The 27,928-nt window shown below is 44.3% G+C and overlaps 3 protein-coding genes across 3 annotated transcripts in view; 1 reads left to right on the top strand and 2 right to left on the bottom strand.

The window, feature by feature from the left end:
• Positions 1-1,684, bottom strand: part of LOC117445026 (tubulin beta-4B chain-like) — a 6,216-nt gene extending 4,532 nt beyond the window's left edge. Inside the window, exons 1-5 of the mRNA XM_071203035.1 lie at positions 1,615-1,684; positions 1,338-1,486; positions 702-810; positions 481-591; positions 5-390 (exon numbers count right to left, since the gene is read on the bottom strand). Of these exons, the coding sequence (XP_071059136.1) occupies positions 5-390; positions 481-591; positions 702-810; positions 1,338-1,486; positions 1,615-1,684 (825 nt within the window). The remainder of the gene's footprint in view (positions 1-4; positions 391-480; positions 592-701; positions 811-1,337; positions 1,487-1,614) is intronic.
• Positions 1,685-2,898: 1,214 nt separating this feature from the next.
• On the bottom strand, positions 2,899-13,926 carry LOC117445678 (tubulin beta-1 chain-like). The gene is made up of 4 exons (XM_034081484.2): positions 13,852-13,926; positions 4,417-4,525; positions 4,196-4,306; positions 2,899-4,105 (listed from the first exon to the last, which is right to left on the bottom strand). The coding sequence occupies exons 1-4, from the start codon at positions 13,924-13,926 to the stop codon at positions 3,042-3,044; spliced, it is 1,359 nt and encodes a 452-aa protein (XP_033937375.1). The 3' UTR covers positions 2,899-3,041.
• On the top strand, positions 12,301-27,736 carry ahsg1 (alpha-2-HS-glycoprotein 1). Its single transcript, XM_034081485.1, has 8 exons — positions 12,301-12,317; positions 13,885-14,122; positions 18,330-18,440; positions 18,560-18,644; positions 18,925-19,094; positions 25,542-25,655; positions 26,859-26,936; positions 27,293-27,736. Coding segments are annotated over exons 1-8 (1,119 nt in total). The 5' UTR covers positions 12,301-12,315; the 3' UTR covers positions 27,614-27,736.
• Positions 27,737-27,928: the final 192 nt, after the last annotated feature.

The raw sequence follows: 27,928 nt of genomic DNA, 5'->3' as shown, positions 1-27,928 counted from the left end.
TGTAAGAAGGGGTTGTGAGCTTGAGTGTGCGGAAACAGATGTCATACAGGGCCTCGTTGTCAATGCAGAAGGTCTCATCTGTGTTTTCTACAAGCTGGTGGACTGATAGTGTGGCGTTGTAGGGCTCAACAACAGTATCTGATACTTTGGGGGAAGGCACCACGCTGAAAGTGTTCATGATGCGGTCAGGGTACTCTTCACGGATCTTGCTGATCATCAGGGTTCCCATACCAGAGCCCGTACCACCACCCAGGGAGTGTGTAAGCTGGAAGCCCTGAAGGCAGTCACAGCTCTCTGCCTCCTTCCTCACAACATCCAGGACAGAGTCCACCAGCTCTGCACCCTCTGTGTAGTGACCTTTGGCCCAGTTGTTGCCAGAACCACTCTGGCCTGCAAGACAAGAATCATAAATGAAGATGCTGCATTCCGTGTGAACAATCAGTTGCCATGCTCTGAACAATCCTAATAAATATCACTTACCAAACACAAAGTTGTCTGGTCTGAAGATCTGGCCAAAAGGTCCAGACCTTACTGAGTCCATGGTGCCTGGCTCAAGATCAACCAGCACAGCACGGGGCACATATTTACCACCTAGAAACCACAGGTTAGAAGTAAGGGAACATGGCTAAAATTAAGATTCTTTCACATGTGTGTTTTTTTACATAATAGCCAATAAGAAAGCATGGCTGTTTAGAACCTACCCGAGGCCTCATTGTAGTAGACATTGATCCTCTCCAGCTGCAGGTCACTGTCACCGTGGTATGTACCAGTTGGGTCAATACCGTGTTCATCACTGATCACCTCCCAAAACTATAGGACACAAACAAATACAGTTAGCTATTTCTTCCAACCAAAATGACTTTCAACACCCAGTTCCAATGTTTGTTTTATTTTCATGCATGTAAATGTATGCACCATAACATCAAGACACATTCCTCGTATGTGTTAACCCACTTGGCAATAAACCGGTTTCTGATTCGTCCATTTTATTTACAGTTACCTGTGTATTTATCAGCCTGTTCTAAACTTGATAAATTGATAAATTGTCGTGGATGAACCTATTTGTCCCACCTGTGCCGACTTCGACACGCGCGCCCTAATCCCTTATTGGCTGCAACTCACGGGTTATGAATTTGAAAAATTCCACTCGACACTGTACCACCAAGCCTGCTTCATGCAAAAGCACGACGCAGCTCGGTATGGCATAACCCAGTGAGCCTGATTTAGACGTGCCTGTTGTAAAAAAGAAAATTACGTTTTAACTACCAACGTCATTGTAGTTTTAATACAAAGTTACTAGTTTGTAGTGCTTTTCTTTTTTTCAGTAGCCTACTCACTTCCTTTTTACGCATTGCAGTAACGGCTGCCGAAGGAACACTAGTGATAAAGCGGTGTTTGCACCCTCGGGCCTCCTTCCGGTATAAATAGGAAGGGGGCCCGGCAATCTGCTCCCTCTTTTCTTCAGCAACCAGCACTGTGCTGGTTGCTGAAGAAAAGAGGGAGCACAGAAAAAGCACAGAGGGAGCACAGAAAAAGTCAAGTCATGAGCAACAACTGTGTCCGTGATTGCCCCTCATGTAAGACGGGGTACATCATGAGCTACGACTTACACACGATATGCGAATCCTGCCTGGGGCCAGAGCACGCGGACGCGGCTCTCAGCCAGCAGGTCGCTTGTTCGCATTGTGCCCGTCTCCCGTCAGCCGACAGGAAGCGAAGAGCGGACACTCTAGCTGCTGTGGCGGAGGAGGACGATTGGCCCGTTCAGAACAGGGACGACGGCCTGTCTATGGAACCGAGTGCGGGGCAGGAGTCGGACGACTCCTACCCCGTCTCCCTCCATGGCTCGCCATGCGGCTCTCCCCCTCTCCTCTCCCCTGGACGGGGGAGACGGGTCGGAGCGAGGTACGGGTGTGGCGGCCGAGCACGCGGTCCCCTTCTCCGTGGCCACAGCGCTACCGGCGTTGGGTGGCATTATGCTGGAGCTGCCGGAGATCATCGGCAAAGCAGCAGCATGCAGAGGTCTCCCCATTCCCCGAGGATGGGAGAGGGTGGCTCTGGACGACATGGCTGGAGTGTTTTCCCGGGTTCAGACGGGCAGGAGTGACCCGATCTGGCCGCGCTTTCCCGCCATTAGGAGGTACCAGGAGGGGGCAGCGGCGAACCCGAGGACCCTGAGGGCTCCGGTGGCCACCTTTGTTCCCTTCACTAAGGTGGAGGGATTCACAGAGGAGGGTTTTCCAACCACCCCCGCTCTGGAGCCGAGCTTGACGGCGTTCTTTGGGGTTAGGCAGGCCAACTTGATCGCCGGACGGCGCCCTATGTTGGCCTCCCCCAAGGACCAGTATGTCGCCCGCCAGGCTGACCGGGCGCACCAATGTGCGTTTCAGGCATCTGCGGCGGCAAACAACATCGCGTTGCTGGCCAACTCGGTGGTTACGCTGGTGGAGCGGTCCACCACCGTGGCACCAGAGGAGGCGGAGGAGATCGGCAAGGCGGCCAGCACGGCACTCACGATGTGCGCAGCCGTGGCTGTCTCCCAGGCGAGGATCGCAGCATGGATGACGCAGATCCAGCGCCACCTCTGGCTGTAACAGGCGGCTGTTCAGTGATTCCCGCAGAAATGAAATATACTTTGGGGGAACGACTCGGGGGCATTGTTTATGCTGCAGCATGTGATCTGGCATTGTTCTCGTGTCATGTTCTGCTTGTGTATTTCCTTTATTAAGCATATTTGTGACAACAACAAAAATGAGCTCATGTATGGTATTGTCATATATACACAGTTGATATCTTTGAACCTACATTTGAGTGCATTTGTTAATTTCGGGAGAAAATAGTAAGCAGCTACACTTGCAGATTAATATATTAACTGGAACAGCAGCCAGAACACTGAAAGATCTTGGAACATTAAATTGTATTCAAACGTAAAAGCAGACAGAACACTGAGACAACATTCCATCTTAAGCCAACATTATCAGACAGAACACTGAATGTGGCAAGAACTTCAAATCTTACATTTAGATTTTTGAAAAGGGATTTTAGGCCAGATCTTCTTCCTCCCCCTCCTCTTCAAACTCTCCCTCCTCCTCAGCAGTGGCATCCTGGTACTGCTGGTACTCTGACACCAAGTCATTCATGTTGCTCTCAGCCTCAGTGAACTCCATCTCATCCATACCTTCACCGGTGTACCAGTGGAGGAAGGCCTTCCTCCTGAACATAGCTGTGAACTGCTCAGAGATGCGCTTGAACAGCTCCTGGATGGCAGTGCTGTTTCCAATAAAGGTAGCAGCCATCTTGAGGCCACGGGGAGGAATGTCGCAGACAGTGGTCTTCACGTTGTTGGGGATCCATTCAACGAAGTAGCTGCTGTTCTTGTTCTGCACGTTCAGCATCTGGTCGTCAACCTCCTTCATTGACATGCGGCCACGGAAGATGGCAGCCACTGTCAGGTAGCGGCCGTGACGTGGATCGCAGGCAGCCATCATGTTCTTGGCGTCAAACATTTGCTGGGTGAGCTCGGGCACAGTAAGGGATCTGTACTGCTGGCTGCCTCTGCTTGTGAGGGGGGCGAAGCCTGGCATGAAGAAGTGCAGACGGGGGAATGGCACCATGTTTACAGCAAGCTTACGCAGGTCAGCGTTGAGCTGTCCAGGGAACCTGAGGCATGTAGTGACGCCGCTCATGGTTGCAGAGACCAAGTGATTCAGGTCACCGTAAGAAGGGGTTGTGAGCTTGAGTGTGCGGAAACAGATGTCATACAGGGCCTCGTTGTCAATGCAGAAGGTCTCATCTGTGTTTTCTACAAGCTGGTGGACTGATAGTGTGGCGTTGTAGGGCTCAACAACAGTATCTGATACTTTGGGGGAAGGCACCACGCTGAAAGTGTTCATGATGCGGTCAGGGTACTCTTCACGGATCTTGCTGATCATCAGGGTTCCCATACCAGAGCCCGTACCACCACCCAGGGAGTGTGTAAGCTGGAAGCCCTGAAGGCAGTCACAGCTCTCTGCCTCCTTCCTCACAACATCCAGGACAGAGTCCACCAGCTCTGCACCCTCTGTGTAGTGACCTTTGGCCCAGTTGTTGCCAGCACCACTCTGGCCTGCAAGACAAGAATCATAAATGAAGATGCTGCATTCCGTGTGAACAATCAGTTGCCATGCTCTGAACAATCCTAATAAATATCACTTACCAAACACAAAGTTGTCTGGTCTGAAGATCTGGCCAAAAGGTCCAGACCTTACTGAGTCCATGGTGCCTGGCTCAAGATCAACCAGCACAGCACGGGGCACATATTTACCACCTAGAAACCACAGGTTAGAAGTAAGGGAACATGGCTAAAATTAAGATTCTTTCACATGTGTGTTTTTTTACATAATAGCCAATAAGAAAGCATGGCTGTTTAGAACCTACCCGAGGCCTCATTGTAGTAGACATTGATCCTGTCCAGCTGCAGGTCACTGTCACCGTGGTATGTACCAGTTGGGTCAATACCGTGTTCATCACTGATCACCTCCCAAAACTATAGGACACAAACAAATACAGTTAGCTATTTCTTCCAACCAAAATTACTTTCAACACCCAGTTCCAATGTTTGTTTTATTTTCATGCATGTAAATGTATGCACCATAACATCAAGACACATTCCTCGTATGTGTTAACCCACTTGGCAATAAACCGGTTTCTGATTCGTCCATTTTATTTACAGTTACCTGTGTATTTATCAGCCTGTTCTAAACTTGATAAATTGATAAATTGTCGTGGATGAACCTATTTGTCCCACCTGTGCCGACTTCGACACGCGCGCCCTAATCCCTTATTGGCTGCAACTCACGGGTTATGAATTTGAAAAATTCCACTCGACACTGTACCACCAAGCCTGCTTCATGCAAAAGCACGACGCAGCTCGGTATGGCATAACCCAGTGAGCCTGATTTAGACGTGCCTGTTGTAAAAAAGAAAATTACGTTTTAACTACCAACGTCATTGTAGTTTTAATACAAAGTTACTAGTTTGTAGTGCTTTTCTTTTTTTCAGTAGCCTACTCACTTCCTTTTTACGCATTGCAGTAACGGCTGCCGAAGGAACACTAGTGATAAAGCGGTGTTTGCACCCTCGGGCCTCCTTCCGGTATAAATAGGAAGGGGGCCCGGCAATCTGCTCCCTCTTTTCTTCAGCAACCAGCACTGTGCTGGTTGCTGAAGAAAAGAGGGAGCACAGAAAAAGCACAGAGGGAGCACAGAAAAAGTCAAGTCATGAGCAACAACTGTGTCCGTGATTGCCCCTCATGTAAGACGGGGTACATCATGAGCTACGACTTACACACGATATGCGAATCCTGCCTGGGGCCAGAGCACGCGGACGCGGCTCTCAGCCAGCAGGTCGCTTGTTCGCATTGTGCCCGTCTCCCGTCAGCCGACAGGAAGCGAAGAGCGGACACTCTAGCTGCTGTGGCGGAGGAGGACGATTGGCCCGTTCAGAACAGGGACGACGGCCTGTCTATGGAACCGAGTGCGGGGCAGGAGTCGGACGACTCCTACCCCGTCTCCCTCCATGGCTCGCCATGCGGCTCTCCCCCTCTCCTCTCCCCTGGACGGGGGAGACGGGTCGGAGCGAGGTACGGGTGTGGCGGCCGAGCACGCGGTCCCCTTCTCCGTGGCCACAGCGCTACCGGCGTTGGGTGGCATTATGCTGGAGCTGCCGGAGATCATCGGCAAAGCAGCAGCATGCAGAGGTCTCCCCATTCCCCGAGGATGGGAGAGGGTGGCTCTGGACGACATGGCTGGAGTGTTTTCCCGGGTTCAGACGGGCAGGAGTGACCCGATCTGGCCGCGCTTTCCCGCCATTAGGAGGTACCAGGAGGGGGCAGCGGCGAACCCGAGGACCCTGAGGGCTCCGGTGGCCACCTTTGTTCCCTTCACTAAGGTGGAGGGATTCACAGAGGAGGGTTTTCCAACCACCCCCGCTCTGGAGCCGAGCTTGACGGCGTTCTTTGGGGTTAGGCAGGCCAACTTGATCGCCGGACGGCGCCCTATGTTGGCCTCCCCCAAGGACCAGTATGTCGCCCGCCAGGCTGACCGGGCGCACCAATGTGCGTTTCAGGCATCTGCGGCGGCAAACAACATCGCGTTGCTGGCCAACTCGGTGGTTACGCTGGTGGAGCGGTCCACCACCGTGGCACCAGAGGAGGCGGAGGAGATCGGCAAGGCGGCCAGCACGGCACTCACGATGTGCGCAGCCGTGGCTGTCTCCCAGGCGAGGATCGCAGCATGGATGACGCAGATCCAGCACCACCTCTGGCTGTAACAGGCGGCTGTTCAGTGATTCCCGCAGAAATGAAATATACTTTGGGGGAACGACTCGGGGGCATTCTAGTGAGGATTGGCGAACCCGTTGGCAAACTCGTACCTAGTAGTAGTAGTCCTTGATTGGCTCAAGTTCACACCTTTTTAGGGGCGGGGCTAGTGATGTTGTCCCGGGGATGCTTAGGAGTTGATAAAGATAATCCCACTGACGTCATCATTTGATTCCAAAAGTGGGTCTGGACTCGCGCCCATAGAGGCTGTTTACCAGTATAATGGCTCCCCACAAAGTATAATTGATGGGTGGCTCCCCCCAAAGTATAATTTATGGGTGGTGAAGGAGTAGGTAGCACTTTCTCCGCGCCGTTCCTATGAGCTTGCTTTAAAAGAAGGAACACTCAAAACAACCAGGACGAGGGTTAAACAAAAATCTGTTTTAATCATAAATACAATGCAATACAATATAATACATAACCATACAAAGCCATATCATATGCGTAATGTCAGGAGTATACCTACTCCTGGCCTTGTTCACGGGCTGCCACGACCTTCCGGTCCGGGCGGCGCGAGAAGAGAGGACGAACAACAAGTTGCACATCCCAATACCAACAGAAACAGGAAGGGGTGGAGTTTCATTTGGGAGATACCAAAACGCTGTCTCACAGGGAATCAGCGCGGGCAGCAGAGAACCAAACAGTTTTCAGTTTGGAGCAAAACACATTCTTATTATGTAGCTTATCACACAATAGTCCATATGTTTTCCCGCTATGAAAGCCACAGGTGTTGGGAAGGCCTGCAGGATGCGCATCATTATATCTGGGGAAAATGTCCCTCCCAATTTGCAAAGCCTATCGATGGTTTAACCCAGAAAAACACTCAAAGGGGTAATCTTTTCTCTCAAAACAGAACTCACAATTAATTCTGCAAAAATAGCTTAAAAACACCCTTTTGATAAACAGGTAAAAGTCAAAGAAAAAGACTATTGCGCTAATCTACTTTTAAGAAAAAGGGAACATTGTTTCAGGAATCTATAAAAAACCTCTCTACATTTGAGAGGAAAAATGTACTTTTTGTTCCTTCAACTATTAACACACAGGAATGTATAAACCCACACATATATTAGGGATGACATGATGCAATACACCTCCTATAGATGGGTGACATTAAAATGAACATACCAAAAATATGCTGCCTCACTTTTTCGTTACAATATTTCACATCAATTTCCACAATTCCCTCTTTTGCACTCTTAAAAAAGAGTGCAACTTACACAAGGCACTTGAAACATAACTATTGTCACTCCTCTCCACTGTGTTCATCTCTCAACATTATATTTAGAGCCCTTTAAATATTTGGAAACAGCCCTTCATAGCAATTTCTTATGGCAGAAGGAGAGGGAGACCAAAACATGTCAAAAAACTGCGTCCTTGTCTGCTGAGTCTCCATACTCGTCCTCTCCCTCCGAGACACAGGCCAACAGTGTCATTTTATACGGAGAGGGAGAAGCAGCAAACAAATTGTTTAATAAAAGTTCCTCAAAAAATGGAATATTAAAAGTTCCACACCGGCAATATCCACCAAAAATGGGATACAAGAACAAACTCCACACCAGCTATATCCACCTGTTTCAGCGGAGAGTGGAGTCCCCTGTGCCGTCCTGGCTTGCCGTGTCTTTGTCCCCCCCCGATCCGCTGACGGCGGCTTCTGGGCTGCCTGCTAGAGAGATGTCTTCCTTCTCCTCCGGCTCGCTGATGGCGGCTTCCGAGTCGATGCTGAATAGATGTCCTCCCGATCTTCCTTCTCCGGTCCGATGATGATGCCTCCCGGGACGACTGCTGGATGGATGTCCTCGAGGTCCTCCCTCCCCGGTCCGATGATGATGCCTCCTGGGACGATTGCTGGATGGATGTCCTCGAGGTCCTTCTCCTCCAGTCCGCTGATGACAGCATCCGAGTCGACCTCCATGACGAGAGCCAGATCTGTCCTGATGTCGTCCCCTGGTCCTAGCAGGTAGTTTCCCCGCCGCACACTGGCTCCCGTGGTACGAGCTGTCCCCCTTTCCTTGTAGGCGGACGGCATGGGATGTCCGCTGGGTCACTCGGTCGGGGCCGGAGAGCCTGGGGTTGATCCACTTTGTCCTGATGACAGTCAGCCTCCTGCGTCTCGGGTCCCCCTTTTGGCGTCAACAACCTGTGTGGAGAAATCTGATACAAATCCCTCAAGCCTACGCTAATTGTGCAGCTTCAGAATCTTAATACTTGGACTGTGCCAACTAAATAAGAACCCCAACATCTTTAGGTAAACTAAATAACATATTTCAATAGCTCTGAATCAAGCATCTGTGTTTATTTTTAAATGAAATCCTTGAGATCCCATTAAAAATCTAAATATGATTTGAACTGCTAATGTTTCTGGTAAAGAAACACACTAATGTTATGGATTCAAAAACAACCAAAATCACAATACTAACAAAGTGAATGGCTTCCTGGTGATACTGCTTCTACCCGTCAGTGCTTAGATATTATCCCGCTGAAAAAATGAATACAGAATTCCAACAAACTCAAATGTCTTTCTATTATAAATGTAGATGAAATGTATATCCCCATAATGACCTAAAAAAGTCTATGGCTTTTACTTCTTTACCAGACTAGTTACACGATATAAATTGTGTCTCATTACATTACTATGTTTTAGCTTTAACTGTAAATATGTTCTTTCTACATTTCAAACCTCAGTTACTTTAATACCTGTTGAAACATTAGTTGAAACATTACTCACAGGTCAGCTTCTTCAGTATTCCATTCTGGACTTACATCTCTCTGGTAGCCCCTTGGCCACTGATTCTTTATCTGTGTTACCTGCTATAACTCAATCAATATTAGAGACATGTCAACATTCATCAAACAGTATGTTATCCCCAAATATGGAGCAGGTCAATTCTAAAACTGTCAATCAATGGTCAGATTGAACAATCGAGTTGGGGCAGCAGGTTCCTTTCAGGCCCTAAATGAAAAATGTACATTGTGAAGTTTACACTCCCCCTTTTTTACACATTAACTCATGTGTAAACAAAATCCTGTATGGGAAGAAAACCTTCAGGTCATAATGGATTATAAGACAATACCAAACATTTTTCCCAAATGTACATCCATTATTTCCACAGTATTTCCGTTTCTAATCTGCTTGATGATATTTCACTCCCACAGGAGGTGGCAGTTTGCAGAATGTGAAACTCAAACTAAAACATGAAGATTCTGTTTCTTTTAGGACTGAAAGATGGAGAGAAACACTTCATTTCACTGAAGTGTTTACTGTGGAAATTATGGATGTACATTTGGGAAAAATGTTTGGTATTTTCTTATAATCCATTATTACCTGAAGGTTTTCTTCCCATACAGGATTTTGTTTACACATGAGTTAATGTGTAAAAAAGGGGGAGTGTAAACTTCACAATGTAAATTTTTCATTTAGGGACTGAAAGGAACCTGCTGCCCCAACTCGATTGTTCAATCTGACCATTGATTGACAGTTTTAGAATTGACCTGCTCCATATCTGGGGATAAGATACTGTTTGATGAATGTTGACATGTCTCTAATATTGATTGAGTTATAGCAGGTAACACAGATAAAGAATCAGTGGCCAAGGGGCTACTGTGAGAGATGTAAGTCCAGAATGGAATACTGAGGAAGTTGACCTGTGAGTAATGTTTCAACTAATGTTTCAACAGGTATTAAAGTAACTACGGTTTGAAATGTAGAAAGAACATATTTACAGTTAAGCTAAAACATAGTAATGTAATGAAACAAAATGTAATTTAGACAACATCATGTAACTAGTCTGGTAAATAAGTAAAAGCCATAGACTTTATTGTTTAGGTCATTATGGGGATATACATTTCATCTACATTTATAATAGAAAGACATTTGATGACAGTTTGTTGGAATTCTGTATTCATTTTTTCAGCGGGATAATATCTAAGCACTGACAGGTAAAAGCAGTATCACCAGGAAGCCATTCAATTTGTTAGTATTGTGATTTTGGTTGTTTTTGAATCCATAACATTAGTGTGTTTCTTTACCAGAAACATTAGCAGTTCAAATCATATTTAGATTTTTAATGGGATCTCAAGGATTTCATTGGATAATGCTTCATGAACAATACCAATAGTTAAAGGAGTAAAACTGAAAGGGTTATATGGCGCCCCCTGGTGGTGATATACTCACAAGAACCAAACGAGGAGAATATGCTTTAATAATAATAATAATAATTCCTTACATTTATTATAGCGCTTTTCCAGATGCTCAAATACACATTACACATATCATACATGCAATGGTCATATACTGTGGACAATACCCACAGGAGCAAGTTCAGGTGAAGTGTCTTGCCCAAGGACACACCGGCTTTACAGACGCAGCAGCGGCGGGTTTCACCCCTTGATCTGATGATCATTGCACAGCACACTGCGCCACACCGTCCATCTTCACGCCTCAAAATCATCAAGGCGCTTTTACAAGTACACATTAGTATCATACATGTACTGTGGACAATACCCACAGGAGCAAATCCGGGTGAAGTGTCTTGCCCAAGGACACAACGGCCTGACGCAGTGGCGGCAGGAGCGGGTTTCGAACTGGAGTTCCCCAGCACCCCCCTTGATCTGATGATCAGATGCACAGACCACTGCGCCACCCGTCCCAATTACCAGAGATTAGGACTCTCATCCTGCTACACTAATAATACGATACATTTTATTCGTTGAGGAAAGTTCTACTCCAACAGCTTCTATCTGCTGGAGACTGCCAGTTCTTTATATGCCTAAACGATTTATGAGCACAGACCGAAACATTTATTGATTAGAGTAAAGGAAATTCTTCATTCTTTAACATTTCAGTCTGAGTAGCTTTACATACATTGCCAAATCACAGGACACATTTCATTTAGCTTTTCTGGTTGTTGACAGAAAAGCTAAAGTGAGTTTGATCCATGGATGTATAAAGAGAACTTGAAACCCGAACCTCAAGGAAGAGCACTGGACATTTAACCAGTACTACTACTTCCGTGTGAGTTCTTGACATCATTGGGCCCAAAATACTTTTTACCATTGACTTACATTGACAAAAAGACAGATAATCAGCGAATATCTTTTTTTTACTAAATAAACTACCAAGTATGAACACTTTTATAGCACTTATCTGAAGCATTAGGGGGCTTAAAGTTGTAAAATGCACTCGAAGCCGAATCCAACATTATTGTTCTTCTCCATTTATCTGACTGAGCTGAGAACAGGAGGTCAGGGGCGCGGCTTAAGGGAAACTGAAGTGCATATGTTCTATGAGCCCACATACGTGTATTTTTGCTCTCGGCAGGCAGGCATGATGGGTAATTTGTGACGTTTTGCCCTCGAGAATGTCAGGCCATTTTGTCTTCACGCGCCAATGAGCAACGGCCTCAGACGCTGTATCCAGTTCTCAATACATCCATCGTTTAACCATGGCAGCCATCTTTGCTCACCTTTGCCAAGTGACCTACCTTCTTCAATGTATGAAAATGTTGTTTTTTTATGGTCAATAATTAACTGTAAGATGGATTTAACCAGCTAGTTGGGCAGAGGTAAAGAAATTAACATAATATAATAAAAAAAAACACATTACGCTTTGTGTTTTTTGACAAGTTGATCTTTCTTTCCTAAAGTCATTTTACATAAGGTGTTGTGCTCTTAATGTTCATATTAGTTCCTGATCAAAGTAACCCAAGCAGTCTCAAAGGTTTCACTTAATGGATTTTGATAACGCTGGCAAAACTGGCAAGAATTGCTTCACGTGTCAGAAGAACCTCCCGCATTTGACAGTCGCCAAGTCTCCAGCACCTGTCAAAACAACTTTCTGAAAGCCTGTTCTGTCCTTCCTCAATTTAAGAATTTAAGGACATGCATTCTTCCAGGTTTAAAATAAACGTATTCTCTGTATCATGACATGTTGGTTCATGTCACTGGAAACTTAAATAAAAATGTAAGTTTTATCGGCTTATTTTTTACAATGCGATTGTATGATTTCTTCTGTCATTATTGCAGTTCTGCTGTAAGCTAGCTAGCTAACGTAGCTAACCTAATTATTTAAAATATACTGACAAAACACTAACAATTATGAAACAGACTGACTCTGCAAGACTGACAGTTAGCTTTTACTGCGCTCCGGTCCCAGCCGTGTGCATCACGTTTTAGTGTCCCTGTATCTGTTATGTTTTTAGATTCTTGCAGCGTTTTTGTACTTGCAGTTTCATTTATGGAGCGTTTTTTTTATTGCTGCGCATGTGTTGTCAAGTTTATGAAGATGTTTCTTGGTTGGCAACTGTACAATGGCCATGTCATTGCATTCAACTCAATATTAAAATTGTCATTTTAGTTTGGGTTATTATTCTCAACATTACTGTATTGGTCATTGTAAAGGCTGCAACATGCTTCTCCAGGCTGTAGGCATTTGGCTTAGTGATCCACTTTGTGTCTTTCTTTCTGACTTTCATGTACTGTTTTCCCAGCTGTGCTTGTCCCAACAGATTGAGCCTCTAATGGCTCTTTGTTATGATAGAACAGGTTGTGTAAGAGCAAAGGTTCATGGGTCAATGACCGGTGGTTTGAACGCAGAAAAGCAGTGAGAAAAGTTAAACAACAGAGAAAACGCAGAGGCTGGTAGGCAAACGTCCAAAAAGACAGACACGGGTCAAAGGTGAGGCAGACAAGGAATTAGATCTGAAGATGCTAGACATCTAAGGTACAGTGAACTGGGAATATGCTGTAGACATGACAGAATATTATAGTATTTGTCTATATTTATGTGATGGCATGAATACGGTTGATTGATTGGTTTTGATTGTTTGTGTGTTTATTATTTGTATGTATTGACTTTAAACAACAAAGAGGGATCTGCAAATGTAAAAGCATAATGTACATTTTTTAAATGTTGTATATTTTAGATTTAACACACAAGCAATAAAAAAAAAAAAAACAGTACAACAAACTACAAAGGTCACAGTTTGGAAGTATTTATCTCACCTGCTTTTAGCCTGACTCTTATTTTGAAAAGTTTATGTTTTCTCTGGTTATTAGTTTTAAACATTGACAGTAAAGTCAGCAATATGAAGGTCGACTTATGCATCCATTTTTATGGCCTTTCAGTGAATATCATAGACTTGTCTTTTGTGAAGAATGCACCAACATCTATAAGAGGAAAGTGCTGTTCCACTGCTCCTCAATCAGCAGGAATCTGCCCTCTCCTGATCGATCGTAGGTCTGAATGTTGGCCACAATCTCCTTCCAGCATGACAAATTGGCATATATGAGATATAATATTTTACAATCTTGTAAAGCTGCGATGCAACTGACAGTTTCTTTATTTGACTCAGTAGAAATGTTACAGTGCCAGGAAAAGTTTGGCAGTATACAAACTGTTTGAGTAAACATGCAGTGCCATGGTTAAAGTCCCTGTTGTCCCATGACTTTGTGAGGCCCTCCCCTCATGCTACGCCTCTTCAGTCTCCATCACTAACCTCCATCCGTCCCTCCCTCTGAGGTCTATAAAGGGTCCTCGCTGCAGCCGTCTGCTTCATGTATCTCAGCATCATGAAGGGATTACCCACCCTGCTGCTGCTGTGCTCGACGGCTCTGCTCTGCAGCGCTGCTCCAGCTGTGGAGCCGGTGACCTGCAGCAAAGATGGAGGCGCTGCTGCGGCACGGATGGCTGCACATCACATCGACGAGAATCACGACCATGGCTACAAGTTCAAGCTGAGTGAGATCAAAGGCAACAAAGTGGAAAAGGTAAAAATAATTTGCATTACTCATTACACCAACTTTCTTTAAGTGTAAAAGAAATTTGTAAGAACACACATAACTCAACATTAGCATGTTTTAACTGTGTGTTTTTTCTGTTTTGAAGATAAGACCATGTTTAAGATGGACAGCATAGTGAAGTAGTAAAGGTTGCTTCAGCACACAGAACTCTGTAAACATGTCTGTGATGTGTTTTGGTCCCGATCCATGTACAGATTCAGTTCGGCTGTGACTGAGAGTGTAGTGACTTAGGAATCAGGGTGATGAGGACTAACCTCTTGGTCCTGGAAAGAACTCTAGCAGCTGCACAGCCTTCATAGCAAACTGGAGTAGATGTCACAGCGTTGGCACCTTTTTTACGTCATGTTACACCTCTAGAATGACAAGTATTTTCCTGTGCATTGTCATATAATGACAAAAAACGTGTACAGATGTGTTACAATTAATATTTTGTTACATTTCAGTATTTCAAAATTGTCACTTGTAGTGACTGGAAAATGTCAAAGTGCAGCAGATTATTATAAAATGTCATGGTTATTACATAATGGAGACATTTTAGCCAGTTAAATACGTACACAATAAAACTCTGTTATCTTCCCAGGGTGGACTTTATGACTTAAAGGTCATGTATTATACTTATTTCAACAATATATTATAGTTCTCAGATATATATAGAACATGTCTCTGAAGATTTTGCTCAAAATACCAAACAGATCATGAATTATAGCATGCCATATATACCCTTCTGTTTCAGCCCTTTTCCAAAAGTGCTGATTCTGTGTCTGTAGTTTTAAAGGTCTCCTATTATACTATTTTTAGGCGTACAAGCAATACAAACAAATTACTTGTATGCAATAGGTCTCAGATATATAAAAAACATGCCTATTTTGCTCAAAATACCAAACAGATCACCCATTCTAGCCATGCTTCACAGTTCATACCCCTCTATTTCAGCCCTGTTATTAAAATACTGATTCTGGGTCTGTCGCTTTAAATGTTGCAGAGCTGCTGCTGGCCACGCCCCTTTGGAGCATGCATGGGCTCTCCTCTGTGAAGAGAGAGGTTTCTACCCAGATTCTCAGCTAAATGCTGCCATGATTAAACGCCATATTAGGTTCCAAAGCACATCAAGGATTATTTCTGAAACAGTAGCCCAAATGCTTTTTCTCTTGCTGGTTTACCACAAGGTGAGTTCCTTTTTTTATTTCCTGCTTCTTTACACATATTCTCTCCAGTACAGGTTAGCTCTAGTGGTGCAGTAGGTGTTGGACGCGGGGGTACGCCGCACCCCCACTTATTTGGAGCATGATCTTTTTTTTAATAGTCTAATAAATATAAAATCATTGCCAGTGTTATCAGTTTAGTAACTCGTGCGCACGCTTTAGTAACTCGTGCGCACGCTTTAGTAACTCGTGCGCACGCTTTAGTAACTCGTGCGCATGAGTTACTAAAGCGTGCGCACGAGTTACTAAAGCGTGCGCACGAGTTACTAAAGCGTGCGCACGAGTTACTAAAGTGTGGCCTCGTTTTGTGTGTGTGTGGGCATTTGTTTATGATAGTATCGTTCGTTCCGGTGCACTCCGGCAGGACTATAGCACATCGAGATTAAGATTAAACGAATTTCTTTCACTTGGGAATACACATATAACTATGGAGAACCAGATTTGTGTAAATTACTGTTCGTGGTAATTTGAAAACAAATGCTGGGGGTGTCGGACACACACAAACACACCGAACACGCACACACAGAGCGGAGCTGAGCACACACACACACACACACACACACACACACACACACACACACACACACACACACACACACACACACACACACACACACACACACACACACACACACACACACAGCATGCGCCCCGGTGACAGGACATATCCTTCATAAAACGAGGGGGAATACTCTGGTAGTTCGATGTGTGTAGAGGTGTGTGTGGTTAAACGTAGCAGCCTCGATCTCTATCCAGCGGTTCTAATGAAGGGCAACGCAGTGAAGTAAACAGTAAAAGGCACCGCTCTTTGCAGCTGGTGCTGCTCTTCTCAGATTCTGCTGAATTACACGTTACTGCCTCCAGTGCCCTGTACGACGAAGCCAGTTCAACAGACCCTGGATATGTTTGATTTACCCGGCTTAACTAACCCTAACAAACGCGATGTCGCTAAGCGGTCCTACGAAGCTGGTTATTAACTCAGCAAATCAACCAGGGTTTCTCTGTCCGGCTGAGAGTGCGTTCACGTGAAAGGGACGGGGTTACCAACATTTGACCAATCACAAACATGGAGACCTATGCTGACAGCGCAGCGTCATACTTCATGAATGAATAGTGTAAATAGCAAATCCTGCTTCGTAGTACAGGCCACTGGTGCCACAGAGATTTCATAAAGTGAAGGATGTTTTCCTTCTATAAAACAGCTGTGGGCAGCAGCAGATTCTGTGAGTCACGGACAGGAATCCCTCAATTTAAATAAAACGAGGCCATGCTTTATTAACTCGTGCGCACGCTTTAGTAACTCGTGCGCACGAGTTACTAAAGCGTGGCCACGTTTTATTTATTTTTTCTCTCAATTAACCCTCCAGGGCTCCGTACTCCAGGGCTCCGTAATATTCATATATATAAACATCAATATTTGCTACATCCGTGCTCTCATCCAGCTGCAGAGCGAAATATTCACTAGCTCTCACTTGCTTCAAAAGCTGAGCAGATACTCAGTTTCACTCTCAGTAGCGGCAGCTCGATTCTGATTGGCTTGAAGGGTGGTCGTGTGATTTAAAAGAAAAAAAATATATATATGAATAAGTACAAAATATTAAAAGATTGGAATCAAAGGACACAGATTGATAGATATGCAGTTATAAAAAATAAAAAAAAGTAACTTTAAAAAAAAAATCCCCTTTCCCTCAAACTTTGCGTGACCCTCCTGGCGCCCCCTGGCGGCCGCCCGGGGCCCCCACTTTGAAAAACACTGTCTTAACACACAGGGGAGACATATATATGTATTAAAGGGGACCAATCATGCAAAATGCACTTTTTGATGTCTTTTATACATACACATGTTTCCCCTGTGTGTCAGGAAACTCACAAAGTGTCGGAAAACAAAACCCTCTCTCTTTTCCTCCGTACCCAAATCTTTAAAAACGGGGGTTTTCTAAAATGCATGATCTGTTTGGTATTTTGAGCAAAACACATCATAGACATGTTTTTTTAATATATCTGAGAACCATAATATATGCCTGTAAATAGCATAATAGAAGACCTTTAAGACATTAAAAGGTGCATTTTGCATAAAAATAATAATAGATTTAATTTGTTAGCGCTTTTACAGGTGCTCAAAGACGCTGTACAGATATAGTGAAGGGAAAAGAAAAGGAGCCTAATAGGGGATCTTTAATCGATACCCACAGAAACTATTTCTGAAATGCCTTTTCTATTGTGATCGAATAAATTCATTTAAAGGGGACCTATCATGCAAAATGCACCTTTGTACGTCTTTTATACACGAATATGTGTCCCCGGTGTGTCAGGGAACTCACCAAGTGTCAGAAAACACAACCCTCTCTCTTTTCCAGCATACCCAAAATCTCTAAAAACGGGGCTGCAACGGAGCTGATTCAGATTTGAAAATAGTCTGACTTCAGTGACGAGGAGCTCCGCCTATATGGCCAACTCTCCACCAATCAGGGGAATGAGAGGTTGCCGTGGCATGGTAAAAGCATGGTAACATAACGCTCGTAACTCGGCCCCATCCTTTGCAGGGGGGCTTGGTCAGCTGCAGCGCATGCAAAGACAGGGGTGGAGGAGAGGAAAATAGAGCGAAATGAGGCATGGCTAAAATGCATGATCTGTTTGGTATTTTGAAAAAGAAAACATATAAATATACCTTATATAGGTATGGCCCTAACATATATTATTCAAATATAGCATGATAGGTCTCCTTTAATGAATGGAAGATACACAAATCTTATATATTAATGTTTTAAATGCTAAAACAAAATATTTCTTTAAGTTAACTGTGACTGAGTAAATGTAGTGAGATATTATATATATTATTAACTTGAAGAAAATGTACTTGCAGGTTTCTTGGGGTTCTGAGTTGTTATCTTTGCTCTTATTGTAGGTCTCTTTGGACAAAAGTATCATCTAAATGAAAATGAAATGTGACTTACCCTCTCTGGTGTTTGCAGGTCGATGACGGCTGTGAAATTGAGCTGCAGTTGGACCTTATGGAGACAACGTGCCACAACATCAACCCGAAGCACTTTGAGGACTGTATGATCCGCGGAGAGAGTCAACGGGTAAGTGTTGGATCAGTTACTCTTTAACCAAATTGTGTCACGTTCATGTACAGCCAGATTGACGCATGATTATTGGTTATGTGAGGTCTCGACAGAACAAGCTCTGTGTTTCTCTGTAGGCGGTGATGGCTAACTGCTCCGTGAGGATTACTGTGACAAATGGTGATGCCAAAGTCAGAAATTATCATTGTGACACGCGACAAGGTGGGTCTCATTCAACACGCCTGATACACAACAGAACATTGATAATGGACAATCTGCCAACAACCCAGGTTAGGGTTTTAACTTTTAGATTGTTTTGGGCGGGGGTGAGCAAGGAGTATGACATGCACAAAAAGCCCACTGCAACCACTCGGCTAAGAAGGTGCTATTCATGTATATATCTACCTTACTACTACCAGATAATTAGATTTGGGGAAACTATTCGTTATGACAAATAAATAATGGTGTGTGTGTTTGTGTTTGTGTGCGTGCGTGTGTGTAGTGAAAACAGACAGTGAGATGGTGAGCATCTGCCCTGACTGCCACAATCTGATCTCACTTCATGACCCTGAGGGTATGAAGTCTGTAAAAGAAGCTGTGCAGAGAGTCAACGAGAACACCACCAACCAGAACTACTTCATCCTGAAGGACGTGGGACGGATTAAAATCGGGGTAAAGAACGAACACACACACACACACACACACACACACACACACACACACACACACACACACACACACACACACACACACACACACACACACACACACACACACACACAGGAGGCCTTACAGTTTCCTCTTTTTTGTGATTAGTACAGGTCAACTATTTCCGCATGTCCATGTTAAGGAAGTTATGTCTCTAAGTCTGGCAGTGGCTCAGTCAGTAGGGGCTTGGACTGTGAGAGGACGTGCGTGACTTTGGTCTCAGGAGGAAAGAAGTGAATTGTTTGTTTTGTGGATTTCTTTGTTTCGTCAAACTTATAGTTGTGGTTTTTTTTGTTCCGAGTCCCCCCCAACAGCCTTGCTGGCTGGGGGTTTCCCCCGAACTGTGTGTTTTTTCGATCGGATGGATAAACTGGCAAAGAAAACGGAAATGGATTTATCAACTGCGTCACGGATCACGGACATTGGCTCATTACAGCAGAGTGCGGAGAAGGACGGGACATATGTGAATGGAAAAGGAAAGGAAAATGACAACGAAAATGCGAATGGACAAAAAGGAAAAACAGGAGTAGGAAAACAAAAGGAGGTGAGAGAGGAGTTTGAGTTGATTGTGGAGGAGGAGAAATATAAAAAGGAACTGACGGTGGTGGTGGCGGTAGAGGGTGGAAAAGCAGTGGTAACTGTGATGGATCTGCTAAAAGGAGTTAAGAAAGAATGTGGGGTTGTGATGGGATGTCGGGTAAAAGGAGATGGGCTATATGAAGTGACAATGGCTGAAGAAAAAGGGAAAAATAAACTGTTGGATGGAATAAGAATCAATGGGGCTATGGTGCGGGGCAGAGACTGCATGGCAAAGGAACTAACGGTGTCATCCCTAAATATACCTTCGTATATATTGGACACCACAATTAAAGGCAGATTGGCAATGTGGGGGGTTCTACCTGTCTCGGCAATTAAGAGAAGAATGTGGCCTGGCACTGATGTGGTTGATGGGACGAGGTTTCTGAGAGTGGAATTTAATAAGGAAGTGCAGTGCAGTGCAGTCCACACGGTTCGAGACTCTAGAGGGGCCGGAATACTTCAGGGTAATCCACGACAAGCAGGTACCGGTCTGCAGGATGTGCATAAGGCCAGGGCATTTATACAAAGAATGCCCTGAGTTTAGATGCCATAAATGTGCAAAGCAGGGACACTATGCTCGGGACTGTGTGACTCGGGAGGAGGGGGCGAGCGGAGCCAGGGGGAGAGAAAGTGCCAAGGCGGAAAACACAGCGGAGAATGGAATGGAGGAAGAGGAAGGTGGACGTCAGGAAGAGAGTGAAGAAGAGGATATAAGTGATAAGGCTGGGAGCAGGATCAACGAGGAAACTGTGGCTGCTGTCGCGGCGGTGTTTGTGGCGGCTGCTGCAAAGAGAGCAGCTGACGCGGCTGCCATGGATGGTGGAGGAGACGAAAGGAGGAAGAAGGGGAAAGCAGAAGAAGGAAATATGTGTAGTAGCAAAGCCAATACTAATGCTGTTCCGGCTGCTGCGGATGATGGACAGAATGAGAGGAGTGGTGAAGGTTTGGCTGAGACTGAAGTAGAGGCTGTGGTGGATGTTATTCTGGGGGCAGAAACTGATACCGAGGCTGAAGCGGACGTTGAAGGTGAACCTGATCCTGAGGCTGGAGGAGGAGCTGTCGGTGGAAGGAGAGGAGGAGAAGGAGAAGGAGGCGGAGGACAGACGGCTGAGGGAATGGAGGTCAGCTCGGTTGTGTCAGACATGGAGGAGGGAGGAGATGACGATGAGAACGAGTCTGAGGAAGAGGAGGGGAAGATGATAGGACCCATAGAGGAGAAGATCTTTGGTGAGGTGAAAGCTGGGTTAAAGAGAAGAGGAATGAGGAGAGAATCCAGCAGGCTGAATGCAAAGAGGAAAGCCGATAAGGAGAAAGCGGTGGAGAGAAGACGGGTGAAAGCGACAGGAGAAGTTGCAAAGTGTTCGGACAAAAAATAAATAGAATGAAAACAATAATAACTTTCATAACACTTGTAATGGTGACAATTTCCTCTTTCAATGGAAATGGGCTGAGGTCCAAGGACAGGAGAGAGAAGGCCTTAATGACATGTGACTCAGACATTATCTGCTTGCAAGAGACACATTGGGATGAAAGGTGTGTGGAGGATGTAAGGAAAGAATGGATGGGAGAAATGTATGTAAATAATGGGGTGGGTGTGGGTGCTAGAGGGGTGGCAATATTAATTAAAACAGGGGTGGTAACGAATATAAGGAAATGTGAGGATGATGGTGTTGGGAGAATGGTTGGGATAATGTTTGAATGTATGGGGGAAACATTTCATTTAGTAAACGTTTATGCACCGAATGAGACAAGGAGGAGGAGGGAGATTTTTGAAGGGTTGAAGGATAAATGTGGGGGAAAATGTATGATTGTAGGTGATTTCAATGTGTGGTGTTCGAAGCTGGATGTGTCTGTGAATATAGGTTTTAATAGTGATTCATCACGTGGTGCACTCAAAACAATAATGGGGACAAATGGGCTGTTGGATGTGTGGAGGGAAAGGAATAGTAGGGAGCGGGTGTTTTCTAGGAATCAAGTGGTGGGAGGGATATTGAAACAGAGTAGAATAGATTTAGTGTGGAGTAATTTAGGGGAGAAAATTGGCGGAATTGAATATAGGGATACTGCCATGAGTGATCACAACATATTGAGGTTCTGCATTGGAACAGTGAGAAAAGGACGGGGGGGGGGGGGGGGGGGGGAGTGTGGTGCTTAAATGCCTGTCTGCTGAAGGATGATGGATATCAGGTTAAGGTGAGAGAATGTATGGTAAAAAGGGGAGGTTTGAATGGTGAGGATGTGGGAGTGTGTTGGGAGGGGTTTAAAAATGAAATAAAAGGGATAAGTATAGGTTGTTGTAAAAATAGGAATAAAACAGAAAGGGAGAAAGAGAAAAGGGTTAGGGAAGAGTTAAAGGTGGAAGCTAAAAAGGTAGATATAGAAATAGGGAGAGATCTAGATGAGTATAGTCGGTTGAAGGATGAGTTGGGGGAGATAGAGAAGAGAAAGTGTAAAGGTGCTATAATAAGAAGTAGGGCTAGGTATGCAGTTGAGGGAGAGAAGAGTACAGGGGTTTTTGGCGCTAGAGAAAGTAAAGCAGAGGAAGAATAATATAGAGAGGGTTGAAGGAAAGGGAGGAGAAATAATATCAGATTTTGTAGGGATTGCTGAGAGAGTTGAGGAATTTTATAGGGAGTTATTTGAGGCTGAGGAGATTGATAGGGAGAGCTTAGAACAGGTGATAGATAGTATGGAAGCTCGATTGAGTGATGAAGGTAGGGACATGTGCGAGGGGGAGATAGGATTAGGGGAGATAGAGTTAGCTATAGCAGGGTTGGGTAGGAATAAGAGTCCAGGGGTAGATGGTCTGACGTCTGAATTCTATGTAGAGTTTAGGGAGGGGTTGGCTCCTGAAACTGTACAAGAGCTTGGAGGAGAGGGACGAATTGCCGGCAGGCATATCAACAGGGATAATTAGTATATTGTTTAAGAAAGGGAATAGGGAGAAGTTAGAAAACTATAGGCCACTTAGTATGTTAAACACGGATTATAAGGTGCTAGCACGGGTGTTAGCAAATAGAATTAAGAGGGTTATAAAATCAGTAGTGGGGAGCACACAAGCGTATAGTATTCCAGGGAGAGATATTTGTGACACTATTAGTAGTATTAGGGACACAATTAGTCACATGAAGGAGGGTAAGGGTGGGATAGTAGTTAGTTTAGATTTAAATAAAGCTTTTGATAGGGTTAGTCATGGTTTCTTGTATAGAGTGTTAGAGAAGGCAGGGTTTGGGAAAAGATTAATAGGGTGGGTAAGGAGGATTTTTAGTAGTGCAGTCATTTGTGTTAAGATTAATGGGGTGGTAACCAATGTGTTTAAGCTAGGGAGGTCTGTCCGGCAAGGATGCCCTCTCTCAGCAATGCTATATGCGCTGTCAGCCGAGCCCCTTGCGACGCTGCTGAGGCAAAACAGGTATATAAAAGGAGTGGAGGTGCCAGGAGGGGGGGTTAGTTTAGTTTATCAGTATGCGGATGACAGTTAGTTTGTATGGTAGGGCATCAGGAGCTAGGGTGAATATAGAAAAGTCAGAGATTATGGATATAGGACAGGTGAGGGATAGGAGTTGTGATATAGGGTTGAAAGAAAATAAGGATTATTTTAGGGTGTTGGGGATCAATTTGGGAATGAAAGATGTGGAGGGTAGGGACAGACAGTATGTAGAGTTAGTGAATGGTTTAGTGAAGACGTTGAGGTTTTGGAAGATGAGGGGTCTTAAGTTGAGGGGGAAGATAGTAGTAGTGAATGAGTTAATTATGAGTAGGGCACTATATATAATGACAGTTTTAGATGTGCCGGATAGTGTAGTGAATGAAATAGATAAGATAGTTAGTGAGTTTATATGGGGTGGGAGGGGGGTAAAGATAGCTAGAGAAGTGTTAGAAAACGAGTGTAGGGATGGAGGGTTAAAGCTGATAAATGTAAGAAGGAAAATAAAAGCAATTAGAATTAAAATAATGGTTCGCTACATTGGAAATAAGGAGGACCAGATATGGAAAATGTTCTTAAAAGAACAAATAAATAAATGTGGAGGATGTGGTGATAGTGCTATTTTTATGGTGCTGAAAAAGGGGATGTTGAATGGTATGAGTGCTGATCAAAGGGAGGTGATGAGTGCTTGGGGCGAGTTTTTGAAGTACGTCAGGTATGAGTGTGTGAATGTGCAGCAGGTGTGGGAGCAGCCGATCTTCCTAAACCCTAGGATCACTCATGAGCAGTGTTCCTTGTTCAATCTGCCAATGTGGAGAGCAGGGATTAGGAGGGTCAAGGATGTAGTGTTAGAGTATGTACCAGGCTTTATGAGGGCACAGGTGATAGTGGATTAGGAGGGTCAAGGATGTAGTGTTAGAGTATGTACCAGGCTTTATGAGGGCACAGGTGATAGTGGATTAGGAGGGTCAAGGATGTAGTGTTAGAGTATGTACCAGGCTTTATGAGGGCACAGGTGATAGTGGATTAGGAGGGTCAAGGATGTAGTGTTAGAGTATGTACCAGGCTTTATGAGGGCACAGGTGATAGTGGATGAGGTTAGGGAAATAGATGGAGTAATGTATTTAGGGACAGCTGAACGAATGATGGGAGAAATCAAAGAAGGAATGCCGAGTGAATGGTTAACAATGATTGAGAATGAGAGTGTTAAAGGAAAGGAGAGTGTGGTTGATTTATATTTGGGGAAAGAGGATGGCAATGTAAAAATAGAAAATGTGAAAACAAAAAATATGTATAAATGGTTAAAAGGGGAGGTGATTAGACCTGCATCAGAAAAGGTGTGGACGAGTGTTGTGAACGGTATGACTGGCAGGAGAATGTGGGAGAATGTGAAAATTAAGTGGAACAGTATTGAATGTGATCATTTTGATTTTTTGTTGAGGCATAAAAGGGTGTTTAACAACCTGATCATTAGTCATTGTGATGCAACTGTTGGGAGAGAGTGTGATGTGTGTAAGGAGCAGGTTGAAACGTGTTTGCATGAGTTTGTTGAATGTAAAGAGCTTGGTGTTTTTTTTGGAAGGATGAAAGAGTTAATTGGTAGATGTTGGAATGAATGGTATGTGAGAGAAATGGAATGGAAGGAGCTGTGGCTGTTTGGTGTGATAGAGAAGAAGGATGAATGCAATGTGAATCTCTTAAATTATGTTCTGAGCCATGCAAGGCGTGCGGTCCAAATAAGGAGGAACATTGCCCATTTCGAGGGTAAAATGTCAGATGTGTGGCATATAATGAAGAGGACAGTAAAAAGGGACATTAACCTCGTGCGAATACATGTGGAAAAGGACACATTTTGCGAGGATTTTGTGGATGGCAGCAGGCTAGTTGAGATGGAGGAGGAGGGAGCATTGTGCTTCAACTTTGAGCGGAAAAGTTAAGACACACTACACTTAAGATAGTGCTATGAAATATTGAATGTGTGTATTATGAGCAATGCTTTATGTAGTTGTGATGAGATGTTAAATGTCTATTTTTGATAATAAAAGATAAAAAAAAAAAAAAAGTAGGGGCTTGGACTGGGAGCCGTAGGGTCACTGGTTCATGTCCCCGACCAGACCTAAAATATGGAGTGTGGACTGGTACTTGGAGAGTTCCCAGTTCACCCCCCCACTCCCACTCCCATTGCTCCCCGGGCGCTGTACAATAGCTGCCCGCTGCTCCTAGTACTAGACTCCTGGTACTAGGATGGGTTAAAAGCAGAGAACACATTTCACTGTGTGTGCTGTGTGCTCTGCGTGTGTGACCATAAAGAGGGTTTCATCTCTCCCAATATTATATTATTAATGTATGTTTACCTTAAAAGTATTTATTGTAGCCTCATGCAGTGCTATGTCCTCCTCTCTCAGTGGATGATGCCCGGGATGAACTACTGGGCTGAGATTGCCCTCGTGGAGTCCCATTGCCCAATGGGATCCAGAATCGTTCCTGAGGCATGCAAACCCCTCTGCCCCGATCGAGCTGTAAGTACAACTCGTACGAATAGAAGACACACTTTGACAGTAATCACTGAATTTCCAAGAAATGTCGTTGGACCAAAGTTGTGTCGTCTGACCAACATTATATCATGTGACCAATTATGTCATGTCTTGTAATGTCGTGAAATGTTACCGGCTTTCTGACGTGATCAACTTTATATCATGTGATTGACTATGTCATGTTACTGACTTTATGTCATGTGACCTATCAACTTCATGTCATTTGACCAGCTTTATGTCATGTTAACTAGCGACTTTATTTCATGTGATTTACTTACGGCCCGTCCACACAGCGGCGTGCGTTGAAAGCTTCACCATTCACTTTGAATGGGGTGACGTCACTTTTCGCCAAACTGCATTATGGGAAGCGGAGCTTCGCTGGCGTGGCTCGATGCAAAAGTTGAGTAATGTTCAACATTTGAAGCCTCGGCAGAAGCGTCAGCCAATCGAATCATATGCCAGTACAAGCTCTAGCCAATCAAACCACTGCTTGTGTGTCAGGGGCGGGAGATTCATGTGATTGGTTGTTGGTCGAGTTTCAGACACGCCAAGCTTCAACGCACGCCGCTGTGTGGACGGGCCGTTACTGTCATGTTATCAACTTTATGTTATGTGACAATCATTATGTAATTGTAACAAAATTATTTCATGTGATTGCAGCTTTGTCATGTGCTATGTTATGTCGCATGACTAACATTATGTCATATCATCGCAGCTATGTAATGCGACAGACTTAATAAATGTTACAGACTTTATAAATGTTACCAACTTTGTTATTTGACCCACTTTGTCATGTAATAGCAGGTATGTCATTTGACCAACTTCATGTGACGGAACATGTGATACATTTTACGTCATGTGACCGACATTATTTAACGTGATCACATTTATATTGTGACCGACATTATGTAATGTCATTTGAATGACATGACAGACATTGTGACCTGTGGATGACTTTATGTCATGTGACCGTTACTATGTAATGTTACCAACATTTTGTTGTGTGACCGATATGTCATGTGACCGACATAATGTGACTGACATTATACCGATTGAATTAGCTTATAAACAAATAAAACAACCAAACTAACCAACAGGGCCTGGTGGCATTGGCAGTATAAGCTTCCTTCACTGTTGCTCAATGAGATTCCTCTTCTCTAATTGTCTCTCTCTCTTTTCTCTTTGAAGCGTCATGCTCTCTGCCATTCATCTTACTCCAAATCCAAGGGACTCATGTCTGTTGAGTGTGATTACTACCCTCCAATGGTGAGTCTGCATTTTTCTCACCTTAATATCCATTTATTCTATATCTATTATTGATCAATTGTGTAGCCAAATAATATCTGTGCAGAGACCAGTACTCGGATCCTTTAATTAACTTAAAAATAAAATACTACATTCCAGAAATACTCCATCACAAGTACAGAAATATCTTTAGTAAATTATACTTATAAAATAAAACATTTGATAAATGGAGGGGATAAAACATTTGCCTCTGAAATGTTATGGGGTAAAATAAAATCAAAGATAATCAAGTAAAGTACACTTCACACATACAGTAAGTATACTTAGTTACTGTCATGAAATTCACTTGCACTCTCCGTTGGGTCTGCTCTTAACAGAACTCTACTGCCCTCGGCGATGGTGAGCGGGAGCCCATATGTAGACACCATGGTGGTCGTGGCCCTCCTGGCCATGATGGTCGCGGCCCTCCTGACAGTGATGGTCCTCGTGGTCGCGGCCCTCCTGACAGTGATGGTCCTGGTGGTCGTGGCCCTCCTCCCCCTGCTGATGGTGGCCCTCATGATCAAGAAAGGCAGCGTCATAGGCCCCCATTCCACCACCTGCACTGCCATGGATCGGACGCAGCTATCCACCCCATTTGCCCCTGGCCCCGTCCTGAGCCCCGCGGCCCCCGCCTAAACCCAAGAGAAGCGGCCTGAGATACAGACAAGGAAAACATGTGTTTGTTACTGACTTCAAGACTTGTATTGTAATGTAAAATTTGGAAAATGTGTCTTCAAACATATTAAAAAATAATGTCCAATAAACAATCATGATTTCAATCATAGGGTGCAGCTTCTTCTTTAATTGACCTGCCTGAGCAGCAGTTTGGATTTTTATCAGATTGCCCCCATATGAACACTTTAAATGCTAATGCATGATAACAACAAAAAACACCAATATTTGCATTTGACGGTAACTTGAAGTGAGATGAAATACATTTTTTCTAGATTTATAACCACTCTGGAATTATT

Source organism: Pseudochaenichthys georgianus, chromosome 4, assembly GCF_902827115.2.
Source record: "Pseudochaenichthys georgianus chromosome 4, fPseGeo1.2, whole genome shotgun sequence".
Taxonomy (NCBI): domain Eukaryota; kingdom Metazoa; phylum Chordata; class Actinopteri; order Perciformes; family Channichthyidae; genus Pseudochaenichthys; species Pseudochaenichthys georgianus.
This window is presented reverse-complemented; position numbering and strand designations above follow the sequence as displayed.

Bases quoted from the DNA above. Each gene is read 5' to 3' on its own strand.
- ahsg1 (XM_034081485.1), top strand. The intron at 18,441-18,559 runs GTAAGTGTTGGA...GTTTCTCTGTAG, and splicing joins TCCGCGGAGAGAGTCAACGG to GCGGTGATGGCTAACTGCTC. The intron at 18,645-18,924 runs GTGGGTCTCATT...GCGTGTGTGTAG, and splicing joins TCATTGTGACACGCGACAAG to TGAAAACAGACAGTGAGATG.
- LOC117445678 (XM_034081484.2), bottom strand. From the start codon at position 13,926: ATGATGCTGAGATACATGAAGCAGACGGCTGCAGCGAGGACCCTTTAT. The intron at 4,526-13,851 runs GTTAGTGATGGA...TGTGTCCTATAG, and splicing joins AGAGGGAGGGACGGATGGAG to TTTTGGGAGGTGATCAGTGA. The intron at 4,307-4,416 runs GTAGGTTCTAAA...TGTGGTTTCTAG, and splicing joins CTACTACAATGAGGCCTCGG to GTGGTAAATATGTGCCCCGT.